General features: G+C 37.7%; 1 protein-coding gene across 5 annotated transcripts in view; it reads left to right on the top strand.

The window, feature by feature from the left end:
• The window catches only part of GARRE1 (granule associated Rac and RHOG effector 1), a 97,938-nt gene that overhangs the window by 65,866 nt on the left and 16,443 nt on the right, over window positions 1-15,629 (top strand). For all 5 annotated transcript variants that reach the window (XM_037819392.1, XM_037819394.1, XM_037819391.1 and 2 more), the window contains exons 4-8: window positions 1,625-1,765; window positions 1,982-2,077; window positions 2,195-2,356; window positions 6,756-6,914; window positions 8,983-9,080. In XM_037819392.1, the coding sequence (XP_037675320.1) occupies window positions 1,625-1,765; window positions 1,982-2,077; window positions 2,195-2,356; window positions 6,756-6,914; window positions 8,983-9,080 (656 nt within the window). The remainder of the gene's footprint in view (window positions 1-1,624; window positions 1,766-1,981; window positions 2,078-2,194; window positions 2,357-6,755; window positions 6,915-8,982; window positions 9,081-15,629) is intronic.

Here is a 15,629-nt window from a genome sequence, read left to right as displayed (position 1 = left end):
GCTCCACCTGCTGTCATCATCCTTGCTGGGAACCCACCCACTGGGAGCCCTTGCTGTGGTCCCTCGACCTCCTCTCCTTTATCCTGTCCTCCACTCACGTCAGCCTGTCCTAGTCCTTCTGCCCTCTCACACTCCCTTCCCTTCCCATCAATAATCCTGCCCCCACTACACTGCGAAAACAGAATCCACCTGACACCAGCCCCCTTCTTCATATCGCTAAAGCAACAGCCCCCTCTGTTCATACCCATCTTCTCTTCCTTCCTCGCTTCTTTACGGGAGGGGCTGTGCCCCATCCTCCTGTCCAGGGCTTGCCCCACCCTCACCTCACGCCCCATTCTCGAGGACCTGATTCTGTCGTTTTCTTTCCCCCGTTCTGAGCTTGTTTCCACCAGCACACAAACCTGATTAAAAATACAAAAATTCTCCTTGTTTTGCCCTCTTTCTCTGCTCTTTTTCACAACCAACTTATTGGAAGAGTTGTCTACGTTTTTCACACCATTCATTCTAAAGAAAAATTATGAAACCCTGCAAAAATGTCATAAATACCAGTATGTCTTCCCTTCAGCTTTGTCAAGTAAATCTTAACATTTGGCCACATTTTCTTCAGGCCTTTTATTTTTAAGAGAAAAAAATAATTACAAATGTGATGGGTCTTCTTTGTACCTCTCCACTCTCTTAACCACATTGTCCTTTCTAGAGATAACCTCTAACTTGAATTTGGAGTTTATGACTCCTATGCATATTTTTACTATGGATGCACGTATCTGTAAATAATATAAAGTATTACTTTGCATGATTTCAGATTTTATGTAAATGGCATCTGTTCAGCTCACTGAAATCTGGTTTCCACTCCTACACTGGAACATGACTTTTCTCATCAAGGTCACTGGCACCTTCCCTGTTGCCAAATCCAAAGAACCCATTTGACTCTATTCAGCAACTCCCAACAGCATGGGCCACTCTTTCCCTTGGAAATGTTTTCTTCTTGTGGTTTTCATTATACCGAGTTTTCTTTGTTTCCTTCTGGGGCCATCCTCTCTTCATATATCTTGCTAGCTTCTCCTCAGTACAACTTTTCAGCATGTATTCCTCAAAGCTCAGTTCTAGGTGCCCTTCTCCTAGTCTCAGAGCTTTTGAAAGTTCTGTTTTTCCTTTAATGTTCCAGTGCATGCTTTTTTCCTCTTCTGTATTCATCTGGCTTTTTAGTTCTTGTTTAGGAGTACAAAACCATATACTTTTTTTGTTCGTTTGTTTTGTTTTTACTCAGGAAACTTCAAATGCCAGTATTCTAGGTTATCTGTCTTTTTGTAGCAGGGAAATTAAGGACATGTGAATAGTTTATATATATGTATGTTTGTATATATGTGTGTGTGTGTATGTGTATGTATGTATAACAGATAGCAGGTAAATAAATCCTTTTTAAAGGATTTCTAAAATAGGATAATCCCGTACCACAGCTGCTTTCTCTTAGGATGGTTAATTTTAGCTGCTCACTTTGTAATACAAATAATTCAAAACTTCTGGTTTATCTCTAATTTTTAGACGGTTTAATTTTTTTTTTTTTTTAACTTCTGCTAGTACTGTAGCATCCTCTTTTACCTACCATTCACTATTTATGTTGCAGGCGACATCTAGACTTAGAGAAAGAGGCTGTGATGGCCGCCTGGCAGGAATTGAAGTTCAACAGCTCTTCTGTTCTCAAAGTGCAGCAATTCCTGAGCACCAGCTTAAAGAACTGAACATTAAGATCGACAGTGCTTTGCAAGTAAGTTTTTCAGGTCAGGACTATTGATATCTGAGAGATGGAGAAAAGGGAGGGAGTTAACACTGTGATGTTTAATCAGTTGGCAAGAGTAATAAAATGGTAATTGGCTTGAAGTCTTTTAACTACAATAGAAACTTTAAATTTCTGTTTTCACTGGACTTAGTCATATTATAGTCTGTTGTATAATCTTGATTCTTGAAAACAATTTTTTTGTAGGCATATAAAATAGCTCTGGATAGCTTAGGCCACTGTGAATATGCAATGAAAGCTGGCTTCCACCTGAATCCAAAGGCAATTGAAGCAAGTTTGCAGGTACATTTTTATTTCTGGAAGCTCTCTGGGGCTGTGGTGTGGCAGTCTCACATGAACCAAATGTTTTGACAGATGAGCTGTGGGTCACCTCTTCTCTCCTACCCAAACCTTTTCCAGGGCTGCTGCAGCGAGGTGGAAGCCCAGCAGACGGGGCGGAGGCAGACACCTCCGCAGCCCATGCAGTGTGAGCTCCCCACCGTTCCTGTGCAGATAGGATCGCACTTCCTGAAGGGCGTCTCCTTTAACGAGTCGGCCGCCGACAATCTGAAACTTAAGACGGTAGCTTTCCATTGGGTTCCATCAACCCAAGTGAACTTTGAAAATAGAGTTTTTCCAGGGAAACAATAGGCTTGTGAAGAATATAGATTAAAAAACATAACCCAGTACACTAATGTGGTATATACATGCAATGGAATATTACTCAGCTGTAAAAAGGAATGAAGTTCTGATACGTGCTACAACCTGGATAAACCTTGAAGACATCATGTTCAGTGAAATAAGCCAGACACAAAAAGACAATTATTGTATGATTTCGCTTATATGAAATACCTAGGATGAGCAAATCCGTAGAGACAGATAGTAGATTACAGGTTACCAGGAGCTGGGGGGTGAGGGGAATGGGAAGATACTGCTTAATGGCTGCAGGGTTTCTTTTTGAGGTCATGAATAATTTGGGGTAATAGATGTTGATGATGGTAGTACAATATTATGAATGTAATTAATATCACTGAGTTGTATACTTAAAAGTGGTTAAAATAGGAAATTTTTAGTTGTATGTATTTTACTACAGTAAAAAGTTAAAACAAAAACATAACCAATGCCAAGGAAGGAGACATTGAAATTTCTCAGTAAGCTGGTGTCTAAAAGCAGATGAGTGATGGTTTTTTTTTTAATTGAGGTAAAATTCACGTAACATAAAATCCATTTTCGGGTGTACAGTTTGGTGGCATACATTCCACAATGTGTATAAAACAATCACCTCTATCGAGTTCCAAAACATTTTTATCATCCCAAAAGGAAACCCCATATCCTTTAAGTGATCACTGATCACTCCCCATTCCCCTCTGCCTCCAGCCCTGGCAACCACTAATCTCTTTTCTGTTTCTGTGAATTTACCTCTTCTGGGTATTTCATAGAAATGTAATCATACAATATATGACCTTTTCTGTCTGGCTTCTTTCACTTAGCATAATGTTTTAGAGGATCATCTATTTTGTAACATGTATCAGAACTTGATTCCTTTTTGTGGCTGCATAATATTCTCTTGTATGGATATATTACGTTTTGTTTATTCAATCGTCCGTCGATGGATATTTGAGTTCTTTCCACCTTTGGGCTATTGTGAATAGTGCTGCTATGAACATTCATGAAAAAGATTTGTTTGAATACATGTTTTAATTCTTCTGCTTCTATACCTAGTAGTGGAATTGTGGGTTGTATGGTAATTCTATGTTTAACTTGCTGAGGAACCACCAAACTGTTTTCCACAATAGCTGCATCATTTTACATTCCCCCCTAGTAGTGTATAGGGCTCCAGTTTCTCCACATCCTCACCAAAACTTATCAGTCCATCTGTCTGTCTGTCAGTCAATCTGTTTTCTGAACACTGAAGTGTAGGTTATATATATCATACTCCTTGAACAAGTACTACAGCACGTACATTTCCTAAGAACAAGGACAAGGATATTCACTTATGTAACCATGTTAAGTGCAGTTATCAAGTTTAAGAAATTTAACATTGATGTAACACTTATTGTTTATATTCCAATTTTTTCATATGTTCCAATACTGTCCCTTTGAACCTTTCTTCTCCCTTTTGCTAGATCCCTTCCAGGATCATGTATTGCACTTAATCGTCATTGTCTCTTTAGTTCTTTTTTTCTTTTTCTTTTTTTTTTTTAACTGTGGGAATATATAGACAATACAAGCTTTCCCATCTCAACTGCTCTCAAGCATACCACTCAATGTGATTAATATTGCAGTACCCTCACCATCTTCCATTACTAAAACTTTTCCATCTTCCCAAACAGAAACCCTACAGAAAACTATGCATTAACTCCCCATTCCCCCTGCACCCCCATCTCTAGCAACCTATACTCTTAATTTTCTGTCTCTGTGAGCTTGCATATTCTCTGATATTTTCTTTGTAGTTACCATAAGACCTAAGTTTAACATCCTGAATCTATAACAATCTCATTAGCTTTGATACCAACTTAATTTCAATAATAACACACAAACTATGTTTTTTTACTCCATTGTATCCCCCACTTTTATGTAGTTCTTGTCACAAATTACATGTTTATACATTTTGAGTCTCAAATCATTTATAATTATATTTTTTTGCATTTGCCTTTTATATCCTGTAGGAAGTAAAAAAGTAGAGTTACAAACCAAAAATACAGTAGTACTGGCATTTCTATTTGTCCATGTCATTGCCCTCACTTCAAATTGTTATTTCTTCATGTGGCTTCAATCTATTGTCTATTGTCCTTTCTTTTCAACTTGCAGAACTTTTTTTTAGCATCTCTTATAGGGCCAGTTCGTTGTGACAAACTCCCTCAGTTTCTGTTTATCTGGGAATGTCTTAATCTCTCCCTCATTTTTGAAAGGCAGTTTTTCCAGATGTAGAATTGTTGAATGACAATTTTTACTTTCAGCACTTATGTTACCCCTCTTCTTTCTTGCCTCCGTGGTTTCCAATGAGAAATTGGTACTTAATCTTAACTGAGGCTTCCTTGTATGTGACATGTTGCTTCTGTCCTGCAGCTTTCAAAATTCTCTCTTTATCTTTGGCATTTGACAGTTTAATTATAATACATTGGGATACAAGTCTGTTTGGGTTTATCCTGTTTGGAATTTGTTGAGCATCTTGAATGTGTATATTCATGTTTTTCATTAAATTTGGGAAGCTTTCAGCCATTATTTCTCTGGATATCCTCTCTGCCCCTTTCTCTCTTTCTTCTCCTTTTGGGAGCCCTACAATATATAGATTGGTATGCTTGATGGTGTCCCACAGATTCCTCAGGCTCTGTTCACTTTTTCTTTATTTTTTCTTCTTTCTACTCCTCAGACTGAATGGTTTCAATTGTCCTATCTTCAGGTTCTCTGATTCTTTCTTCTGCCAGCTCCAATCTGCTTTTGAACCCCTCTAGAGAATTTTTAATTTCAGTTACCACGGTCCTCAGCTTTTTGGTTCCTCTTGACAGTTTCCATCTCTCTGTTTGATTTTCTCTTTGTGTTCATGTATCATTTTCCTGATAGCCTTTATTTCTTCGTTCATGTTTTTCTTTAGCTCTTTGAGCATATATAGGACCATTTTTAAAAAAGTCTTTGTCTTCTATTGATACTCTCTTTGGGTTCAGCTGTTGTTTTCCTGATTTCCTTTAGTTCTTTGTATTTTTCTTTAACTCTTTGAGCATATTTAAGACCACTTTTGGAAAGTCTGTTTGGTCTTTTCCTCCTTGATAATGGTTTCTAATGCTTTAATCTCCTCCTTTGTCTAGGCCATCACTTCCTGTTTCTTTGTTTTATAAACTTTTTTGAAACTGGACATTTTGATATTTTAATGTTCTATTGCTGGAATTTAGACTCTGAGGGGTCTGTTCCTTAGCTTGTATCCAGCTAGTATTATGACAGAACTTACCTTGAATGCCAGGAGCAAACAAACAAACAAACAAACAAACAAAAAAAAAAAAAGAAGAAGAAGAAGGAATAAAAGAAAATACCTTTCCCAGTCTGCAGATTGAACAGTGCTAACACTCTCAGGGCTTATCCATATAATGAGTTTAGAGAATAGCTCCAAGCCAAAGTGTAGTGGCCTCCCTAATTGCTTCTGGGGCTGTGTCTTGTCTGGGGAATGTATGGGTGGCTGTGTGGATGCCCCTGTTTACATGGTTCCTGAGTTAATTTCTGAGTTAATTTCTGTATATTGTGTGAGGCAGGACCCGTATAGTGATGTTTTTAATGTGCTATTTGCCAAGTTAGTTTTAGTCATAATTTTACTCAGATGTTTAACATAAATGGTTTTGAAAGTATACTATAAAATATTGTTTATGATTAATGTTTCTCAGTGGACTTTCATGAGTTAACTAACAGGAGAAGTCTTGTCATAATACTGCAGTAATAACAAATGTTTATGTAGCATCATGTGTACCCGGCATTGTGCCACGTGCTTCTCATGCATTGTCTCATTTAATGCTTACCTCTGAGGTGGGAACTGCCCTTCCCTCCATTTGACAGATGAGACCTGCATTAATACAGCTAGAGAGTAGTAGAGCTGGAGTTTGTGCTTAAGCAGTCTGTTTCCAGGGCCTGCATACCTGACCACTAGGTCATCCAAAATAAAGTTGAGGTTTTGATTGGCATTTACTTTGAGCAGATGATTTTGTTTCTTATCCAAAGGAATTCAGAATTTAAAAATTCATCAACCACTTTGCTTAATAGATTGCTAAATAATGCTATATTTAGTGTTAGTATAGAAATTAAATGTGTTTCTTAATGCATGTGTATCCATATCTAACCTCTCATTCTACGGGGTTGAGAAAATCCCTGAAGGTTACAGATGGCATCTCCTTAAGAAATTAAACTGATATGATTTGGGTGCTTTTCCATTAAGGTGATTTTGTCTAGTATGCCTTTATCTTGCGGAGTAATGAAATCTCTTCTAATTGCTCTGTAGCATACGATGTTACAGCTGATCAAGGAGGCAGGCTGCTATAATGGAATCACACCCAGGGACGATCTTCCTGTGACTGAAGTCCTGAACCAGGTTTGCCCATCCACATGGCGAGGTGCCTGCAAGACTGCTGTGCAGCTACTGTTTGGCCAGGCTGGGCTGGTGAGTGAATGTGTGTGATAGATGAGAAAGTGAGCTTAGAGAGAGGTGTTTCTAGCCTGTGAGGATGTGGGTGCATGTACATCTCTGCAAATACTGAATGATTAGAAAAACTCTTCTGTGCTATAGACTTTAGACCAGATAGAAAAGATAAAGGAAGAGCATTATTAAAAAGTCATTTTTTCTGTTGATAACATGTTTTTGCTGGGAACCTAGTTGGAAAATGATGTTGTAGGGTTTCCTCCTTTTAAGGAAACGATTACATTAGTAATGGCTTGACAGGGCCCATAAGACCTGGCCTCACTGCTCTGTGGCTGCAGTGGACATCTTTCTGTTGCTCAAACATGACAACCTTGTCCCTGTCTCAGGCTCTTCCTTCTGCCTGGGAACACGGTTCTTTCTAATTTTCATGTGGCTCCCTCCTTCTCATCTTTTTGGTGACATCCTCAGAGATGCGTCTTGACCACACTGGAGTAAGTGGTGCCCATGCACAGTCACTTTGTGTCTCAGCTCTCAGCTTATCTCCTTCTTAATAAAATAACATCAACACAAAAAGAATAGTTTGATTTTTTTTTTTTTTAATCTTTCAGAGAGAACAAAAGACTTTTCCCAAAGTCAGGTGGGGTCAGGAGATCACAGGAGATCAGCATATGAAACCGTCATTTAAGCTTTTTGTTTGGCACCTTAGACCTGTATAATCTTATGTACTTGATCTGACTTTCTACAATTAAATGACTACTTTTTGGAGTGTTGGCATTTCAGTCAGGAAGTTAGAGAAAGCTAATTAGAGATTAAGAAAATAAAAGAACTGTTTCTTAGTGTGATTCCTACTTTATTCATGAAAAGAGCTGTTGGGAGGATGTTGTCCTTTCATTTCATGTGGGTGAGGGCTCAGGTGTTGCTACTTTCTAGAGGCCCAGATGAGGACCTGTCCACACTGGCAAGTTATGCTTCCTTTAGGGTCTGTTTCTGGGTATGGAACCCCCACTGAAGTATGAGAGAACCTACTGCTTTTAGATTAATCTACGTTTCCAGCAACTTTAGCTGAAACCAGGAAGACCATGGTGATCTAGAGAAGAGTATGCAAAATAAGGTAGAAGAAAACAAAATAAGTTAAAAGGACACAGATTGTTTTGAGTAAACATTGTGGGATTTTTTTGTTTTGTTTTGTTTTGTTTAAAGTTTCTTGTTATTCAGGGAGCAAAAGGTTCTTCTTAGTTCCCTACCCCTCCACTGTAGGGCACCTTCGTGTGTGACTGACAAAGCCTTTAGGTTATGATTCTGGGGATAGGAGAAGAGAGGAAGCACCTGCCTGGTCCAACAATGGTTATTCCCTGGACAGGAAGCCTTTTTCCTGAAGGACATTGCAGACTAGCTATGGGAACTCTGTGTTTATCACAGTGGAAATCTGCTCCATTAGAGGCTGAATTTGGAATCATGTTAAACAACTACACATTTCTTCCACTTCTGAAATATTACACATTTGGATTTTAAGGTGTTTGTGATTAATTTCTTTTAGCTATTTGAAAATATATTCATCACTTTTCAAACTCCTCAGATTACATAGGATACTATACCATCAATGTAGTGTTAAAAACTCTCCTCCGAATAAAAGGAAATCACTGAAAGAATACTTTTTCTTCTTCTGTTCTGAAATCGTTCTGTTTTTATTGATGGTTGAGGATGGGCTCTTCTGAAACAATATTTTTATTTTTAATGACGTTTTTACTTCTTTCAGGTACATAGAGTTAAAAATTACTAAGATAGGGGAAATGAAGTAACTCCTAATTAACATATTTATAGTTTGAAAAAGTGCCAGGTGCTTACAAAGTTCCATAAATCTCACATGCAGAAATTGTTCTTTATTTATTGAAATATTATTATATTCAGTCATCTTTCTTACTTGGAACTATTGTCTTCATTAGGGCTTATGACTGGCCTCTGCATAACTGCATTGCCAGGAGAAGAATTTTTGCCCAAGTCATTCAACATCCACAGGCTTGTGTATTGGATTTGTTTGTAATCCGTTTTCCTCCCTGAAAGCTGGTTGTTGCTTTTATTTCTCTCTTAGGTGGTGGTTGACACAGCACAGATTGAAAATAAAGAAGCCTATGCCCCCCAAATCAGTTTAGAAGGCTCCAGGATTGTGGTTCAAGTTCCATCTACATGGTAATGTGACTCTTACATTAATATGAAGCCTAAACTCTGATTGATGTGTGCACATCTTTGGAATGATTGCTGTGTTTTGAACAAAGCTCGTGCTAGCTGACCTGACAGGCCAAGCTGCATTTCTGGGTTTATCTGCAGTGGTGATGTGCTCATGACGTGTCATGGTTGTTGGTCCATGAGGAGGAGGCCAGGATGTGTGAAAAATAGTCTCATTGACTGATAATATAATTAAAATGTTACATACTTTTGGATCAAAATGAGCAGTATTATCTGTTCTTTCCTAGTGAGTTCAAAGCTATTAAACAGAGTATATAATTTTCTCTCATTCACCCAGTATTTCTTTAAAGCTGAGTATGGAACATAGGATTTCTTTTCCTCCTTTGTCTGTTTTGTCTTCAACCCTGATAATCTTTGAGTTCATATTATTACACACCCAGACACATCTCACATCTGAGGACAGACTGCTTTGTGTTTTTTTTTGTGTTTTTTTGTTTTTTCCTAATTCAGTTTATTCTTTTTTTTTAATTCAGTTTTATTGAGATATATTCATATACAGTCATCCATGGTGTACAATCAACTGTTCACAGTACCATCATATAGTTGTGCATTCACCACCCCAATCTATTTTTTTATATATATGTACATATATATGTATATATATATATTTTTTACTGAGACTGTTCAGATACCATACAACCATCCAGTGATCCAAAGTGTACAATCAATTGCCCATGGCACCACCTACAGCTGTGCATCCATCAACACAATTATTTGTTTTTCAATTTTTAGAACATTTTCACTACTCCAGAAAAGAAATAAAGACAAAAAAAAAGAAACTCAGATCCTCCTATACCCCTAACCATGCCCTCCCTCCCTTATTGATTCATGGTTTTGGTATAGTACATTTGTTACTGTTGATGCTAGAATGTTAATATACTACTTCCTATAGTATATCATTTGCAATAGGTATATTTTTCCCTATATGCCTCTCTATTATTAACTTCTAATTATAGCAACATACATTTGTTCTAGTTCGTGAGAGAGATTTCTAATATTTGTATAGTTAATCACAGACATTGTCCACCACAAGATTCACTGTTTTATACATTCCCATCTTTTAACCTCCAACTTTCCTTCTGGTGACATGCGTGACTCTGAGCTTACCCTTTTCATCACATTCACACACCTTTTAGCACTGTTAGTTATTCTCATTACATGCTACCATCACCCCTGTCCGTTTCCAAATATTTAAGTTCACCCTAGTTGAACATTCTGCTCATGATAAGCAACCGCTCCCCATTCTTTAGCCTCATACTGTATCCTGGTAACTTATATTTCATGTCTATGAGTTTACATATTGTAATTAGTTCATGTCGATGAGACCCTGCAATATTTGCCTTTATGTCTCTGTTTTATTTCACTCAATATAGTGCCCTCAAGTTTTCTTCATAACCCTTTCTCTTAAGATGGTTTTGTTCAAGCATTATAATTTCTGTCCTAAGTAAACAATCATTGGTTCCCAGTATAGTCACGTATTTATGTATTGAGCACCATCGCCACTCTCTATATGAGGACATTTCTTCCACAAAGATGGAGGAAGAGTCAAAGAAGGCAGAGAGGCAAAAGAAAAAGGCAAGAGAAAGAAAGAAAAACAAACAAACAAACAAAAAAACTTGACAGCTGGAAAACGACAAAAGGAAAGATAGCATTAACCTAAAGTAGAATAAAGAGTCAGACATCACCAATGCCAGGAGTCCCATACCCTTCCCCTATTCCCCATCCCACATATGCATTTAGCTTTGGTATACTGCTTTTGTTACATTAAAGGAAGCATAGTACAATGTTTCTGTTAATTCTAGTCTCTAGTTTGCTTTGATTTGTATTTTCCCCCCAATCCCACCCTATTTTTAACACCTTGCAATGTTGACATTCATTTGTTCTACCTCATGTAAAAACATATTTGTACCTTTTATTACAATCATTGAGCACCTTAGGTTTCCCTGAGTTACATAGTCCCAGTCTCTATCGTTCATCTTTTATTCTGGTGTCCCACATGGTCCCAGCCTTCCTCTTTCAACCACATTCACAGTCATCTTTGTTCAGTGTACTTACATTGCTGTGCTACTATCTCCCAAAGTTGTTTTCCAAACCTCTCACTCCTGTCTTTTCCTTTTTGTTTGCAGTGTTTCATTTAGTGTTTCCTGTAGAGCAGGTATCTTGTTCACGAACTCTGTCATTGTCTGTTTGTCAGAAAATATTTTAAGCTTTCCCTCATATCTGAAGGATAGTTTTGCCAGATATAGGATTCTTGGTTGGTGGTTTTTCTCTTTCAGAATCTTAAATATATCACCCCACTTCCTTCTTGCCTCCATGGTTTCTATTGAGAAATCCACACAGTCTTATCAAGCTTCCTTTGTATGTGATAGATCGCTTCTCTCTTGCTGCTTTCAGGATTCTTTCTTTATCTTTGATGTTTGATAATCTGATTATTAAGTGTCTTGGCTTAGGCCTATTCAGATCTGTTCTGTTTGGGGTACACTGCACTTCTTGGATCTGTAATTTTATGTCTTTTATAAGAGATGGGAAATTTTCATTGATTATTTTCTCTATTATTGCTTCTGCCCCTTTTCCCTTCTCTTCTCCTTCTGGGACACCAATGACATGTAAATTCTTTTTGTTTTGTCTTTAAGTTCCCGGAGACGTTGCTCATATTTTTCCATTCTTTTCTCTATGTGTTCTTTCGGGTGCCTTGTTGTCCAGTTCCTGAGTGTTTTCTTCTGCCTCTTGAGATCTGCTGTTGTATGTTCCCATTGTGTCTTTCATCTTTTGTGTTGTGCCTTTCATTTCCGTAGATTCTGCCAGTTGGTGTTTTGAACTTTCAATTTCTACCTTATGTACGTCCTGTGTTTCCATTATATGGTTCAGCTCTTTTACCATATCTTCCCTAAACTTTTTGAATTGACTTATTATTAGTTTCAATTCCTGCATCACAGTTGAAGTGCAAGTTTGTTCCCTTGACTGGGCCATAACCTCATTTTTCTTGGTGTAGGTTGTAGTTTTCTGAAGTCTAGGCATGGTTTCCTTGGTTACCGCAATCAGGTTTTCCCAGACCAGAACAGGCTCAGGTCCCAGAAGGAAGAAATATTCAGTATCCAGTTTCCCTGAGGGTGTGTCTTAGAAAATTGGTACACTCTGTGATGCCTCCGGTCACTGTGCTTTTCTGCCCAGCAGGTGGCGCCTGTTAGCCTATAATTCTTGACTTGTGTAAGGAGGTGTGGCCGTGTTCCCCCAGGCCCTGGGGTCTGGTTCTGAATGAAAGGCAGGTAGTAGAGATGGGCCCCACCCCTTTTCTCTTAGAGAAGATAGACCCCCAAGGGGAAGGTCATTAGCATTTCAGTGGTCTCTCTATGCTTGTGCTGTCTCCATCCTTCTCTGAGTCACAGCACGGGGAACTGAAAATGGCTGAGGCTTTCTCCACTGAGTCGAAAAAGGAGCAGAGAGCCCCCTTCAGAGCTAGTCCAAGGCGACCCTCTGGCTCTCCAAAGTCAGTCATCACCCAAAGCCTCTGTCTGCTTGTTGGGGATCTGTACCTTGTAGTGAACAGTTCACACTCACTAATTAAAACCCCAGCTGGAGCTCAGCTGAGCTATATTCGCTTGCTGGGAGAGAGCTTCTCTCTAGCACCACGAGGCTTTGTAGCTCGGGCTGTGGGGGAGGGGGTTTCATGACTTGGATCTGCAGTTTTTACTTACAGATTTCATGCTGTGATCTCGGGCATTCCTCCCAATTCAGGTTGGTGTATGATGAGTAGACGGTCATGTCTGTCCCCCTGCGGTTATTCTAGATTATTTACTAGTTGTTTCTGGTTTTTTTTTAGTTGTTCCAGGAGGACTACTTAGCTTCCACTCCTCTCTATGCCACCATCTTAGATTCTCTCTTGCTTTGTTTTTGATTATTTAATTTTCTTTGTAGCATTTATAATAGATGAAAGATTATTCTTAATTCCTTTTTAAAAACTCCTACAAATTGGTAAGAAAATGGGGAAGGGACATAAAACAGCTAAATCAGAAAAGGAGAAATATGGTCAATAAACACGTAAAATTGTTTAACCTCACCTAATTATCAAAGAGAGGCAAAGTAAAGAAATAATATGATGCCATTTTGCCCAAATTGTTTTAAAATAGTAATACCAGGGTTGGGCCAGACTGTACAGAAACAGGCTCAGAAGTTGTTGAATGGAGAATAAGTCACATAGCCTTTCTGGAGGGCATTTTAGTACATCAGAAGCCTAAACTAAGGGATCTGACCCCAGAAATTTCACAATTGCACCTCTCAGGATTTATCCAAAGGAAATAATCTTGTGATGTGCCTATAGATTCAGCTGTAAGGATCGACATCATAGCTTTATTAATAAACAAAAATTAAGCATATATTGGAAAACTTTTGCTATTAAAATTGTGAATTGGATAAATATTTAAATAAATATAGAAAATATTTAAATCATTGGGTAGAAAAAGAGATACTAAGGAACACTGATACATATGTGGACTAAAGTGGTAGCTGGGTAGTACATCTGAGTTGTATTTAAGCCTTGAAATGTGAGGATACAGTAGTAGATTCTGTCAAAACTGTTGCTAGTGTAGTGTTCAGAGCTTGTTGATATGTCAGGTAAGGGTTGACAGTTTACTTTGTGTCTCAAAACCTCTTGTCTCTAGTTTCTCCTCTCACAACCCCCCAAAAGTTAGAATTTAATTGTTGATATACTGCTTCCTTCCTGAAATGGATGGTATAGCTTAATTCCTGCTAGACAATAAATTAAAATATAACTTTTCTGTAAGTTTTTTGTGCTCTTGAATTCTTAATTTGTTTTTTCCAATTGAAGTTTTCATTTAAAAGTATTGAAGTTAACCACAGTTCCCATTTTCAAGAAACATTTTGAACATTTGGATAGTTGGGTGAATATAAACAGCTAAACTAAAAGGTTAACACTTCGAATTCTCTCCCTGTGTGACTGATTCCCTTTGTAATTCATTGTACCTCTCTGAAAGACTTGAAGAACTTTGGATTGGCTCCCTCTGCTGGCAGCTTTTGGTAAAGAGTCAAAGTTTTAGAATTTTTGTTTCAAATTACAAAACAGTAGGTGCTTGCTGAGAAAAACTAAAACAGAAGTGATTGCTTTAATCCACCTTCAGAAGAATGAAATTGTTAGCAAAGCAAGTCTAAATTTATCAGATGCCTTGCCTTTTTTTTTTTTTTTTTGCCCTTTAAAGGGGTTAATTTTATTAAATTCTTACAGTACTACAATTTATGTTAGCTAAATTGTACTTTACAGATTCTTTAAGAAATTAGACTGAAGTTAGTTAATAATCTTTAAATGCCTGTAGTTTCTAAAAAGAAATTACATTTTTAAGCTATAGTTAAGAGCTTTAAATTATTACTGATTTATATGTGATATACTCATGCATGCTAAGTGCATACAAATAAAGATAATAATAAATCCTTTACTACAATTTATTAGATAAATAATGTACCAAAGGAATAAAATCAGGATTTGGGTCTTTCAGGTAAAATGACTAGATTATGCTTATAATTGTGCCTGAGAGTCTCCCCCTGAGTGCCTCTTTGTTGCTCAGATGTGGCCCTCTCTCTCTAGCTAAGCCACCCATGGTGTGTACAATCAGCTGTTCACAGTACCATCATATAGTTATACATTCATCACCCCAATCTATTTTTGAACATTTTCCTTACATCGGAAAGAATCAGAATAAGAATAAAAAATAAAAGTAAAAAAGAACACCCAAATCATCCCCCAATCCCACCCTATTTTTAATTTAGTTTTTGTCCCCATTTTTCTACCCATCCATCCATACACTGGATAAAGGGAGTGTGATCCACAGGGTTTTCACAGTCACACTGTCACCCCTTGTAAGCTACATTGTTATACAATCGTCTTCAAGAGTCAAGGCTACTGGGTTGGAGTTTGGTAGCTTCAGGTGTCTACTTCTAGCTATTCCAGTACATTAAAACCTAAAAAGTGTTATCTATATAGTGCGTAAGTCAGGTCCCACATGGGGGGGAAGGCAGTGAGATCACCTGCTAAGAGAGAGACAGATGACTTGCTTTTAATAAAATGAAATTCTCAGCTGCCAGATACAGTTTTTCCAAAATAATAACCTTATTTGATTTAAAATTTTTTTTACTGAAATGTTATCATGGAAAAAGATATATAATATAAAATTTGTCATTTTAACCATTTTGACTTGAAATTTTTAAACTGTCACATTTAATCCCATCCACCCATTCTTTTTCTCAGTATTTTCTGAGTATCTACTATGTACCAGACACTGGGCTCTGGGAATTTGTTAATTGAGAACAAGACATACAGGGTCCCTGTCCCTCATCGAGTTGACTTTTTAATGGGGAGGAGGAGGAGATAGTTAATAAACATGAGAAGTTCAAACACTGACAGGGACTATGAAGGACATAAGAGTAGGGTGATCATTATAGGATAGAGGGTAACCAGGGTAGAAATCGGAGAGGGGTGACTAT

The sequence above is a fragment of the Choloepus didactylus genome, chromosome 27 (genome assembly GCF_015220235.1).
Source record: "Choloepus didactylus isolate mChoDid1 chromosome 27, mChoDid1.pri, whole genome shotgun sequence".
Classification (NCBI taxonomy): Eukaryota; Metazoa; Chordata; class Mammalia; order Pilosa; family Megalonychidae; genus Choloepus; species Choloepus didactylus.
Note: the sequence above shows the minus strand (reverse complement) of the source record. Positions and strands in the feature narration are given on the sequence as shown.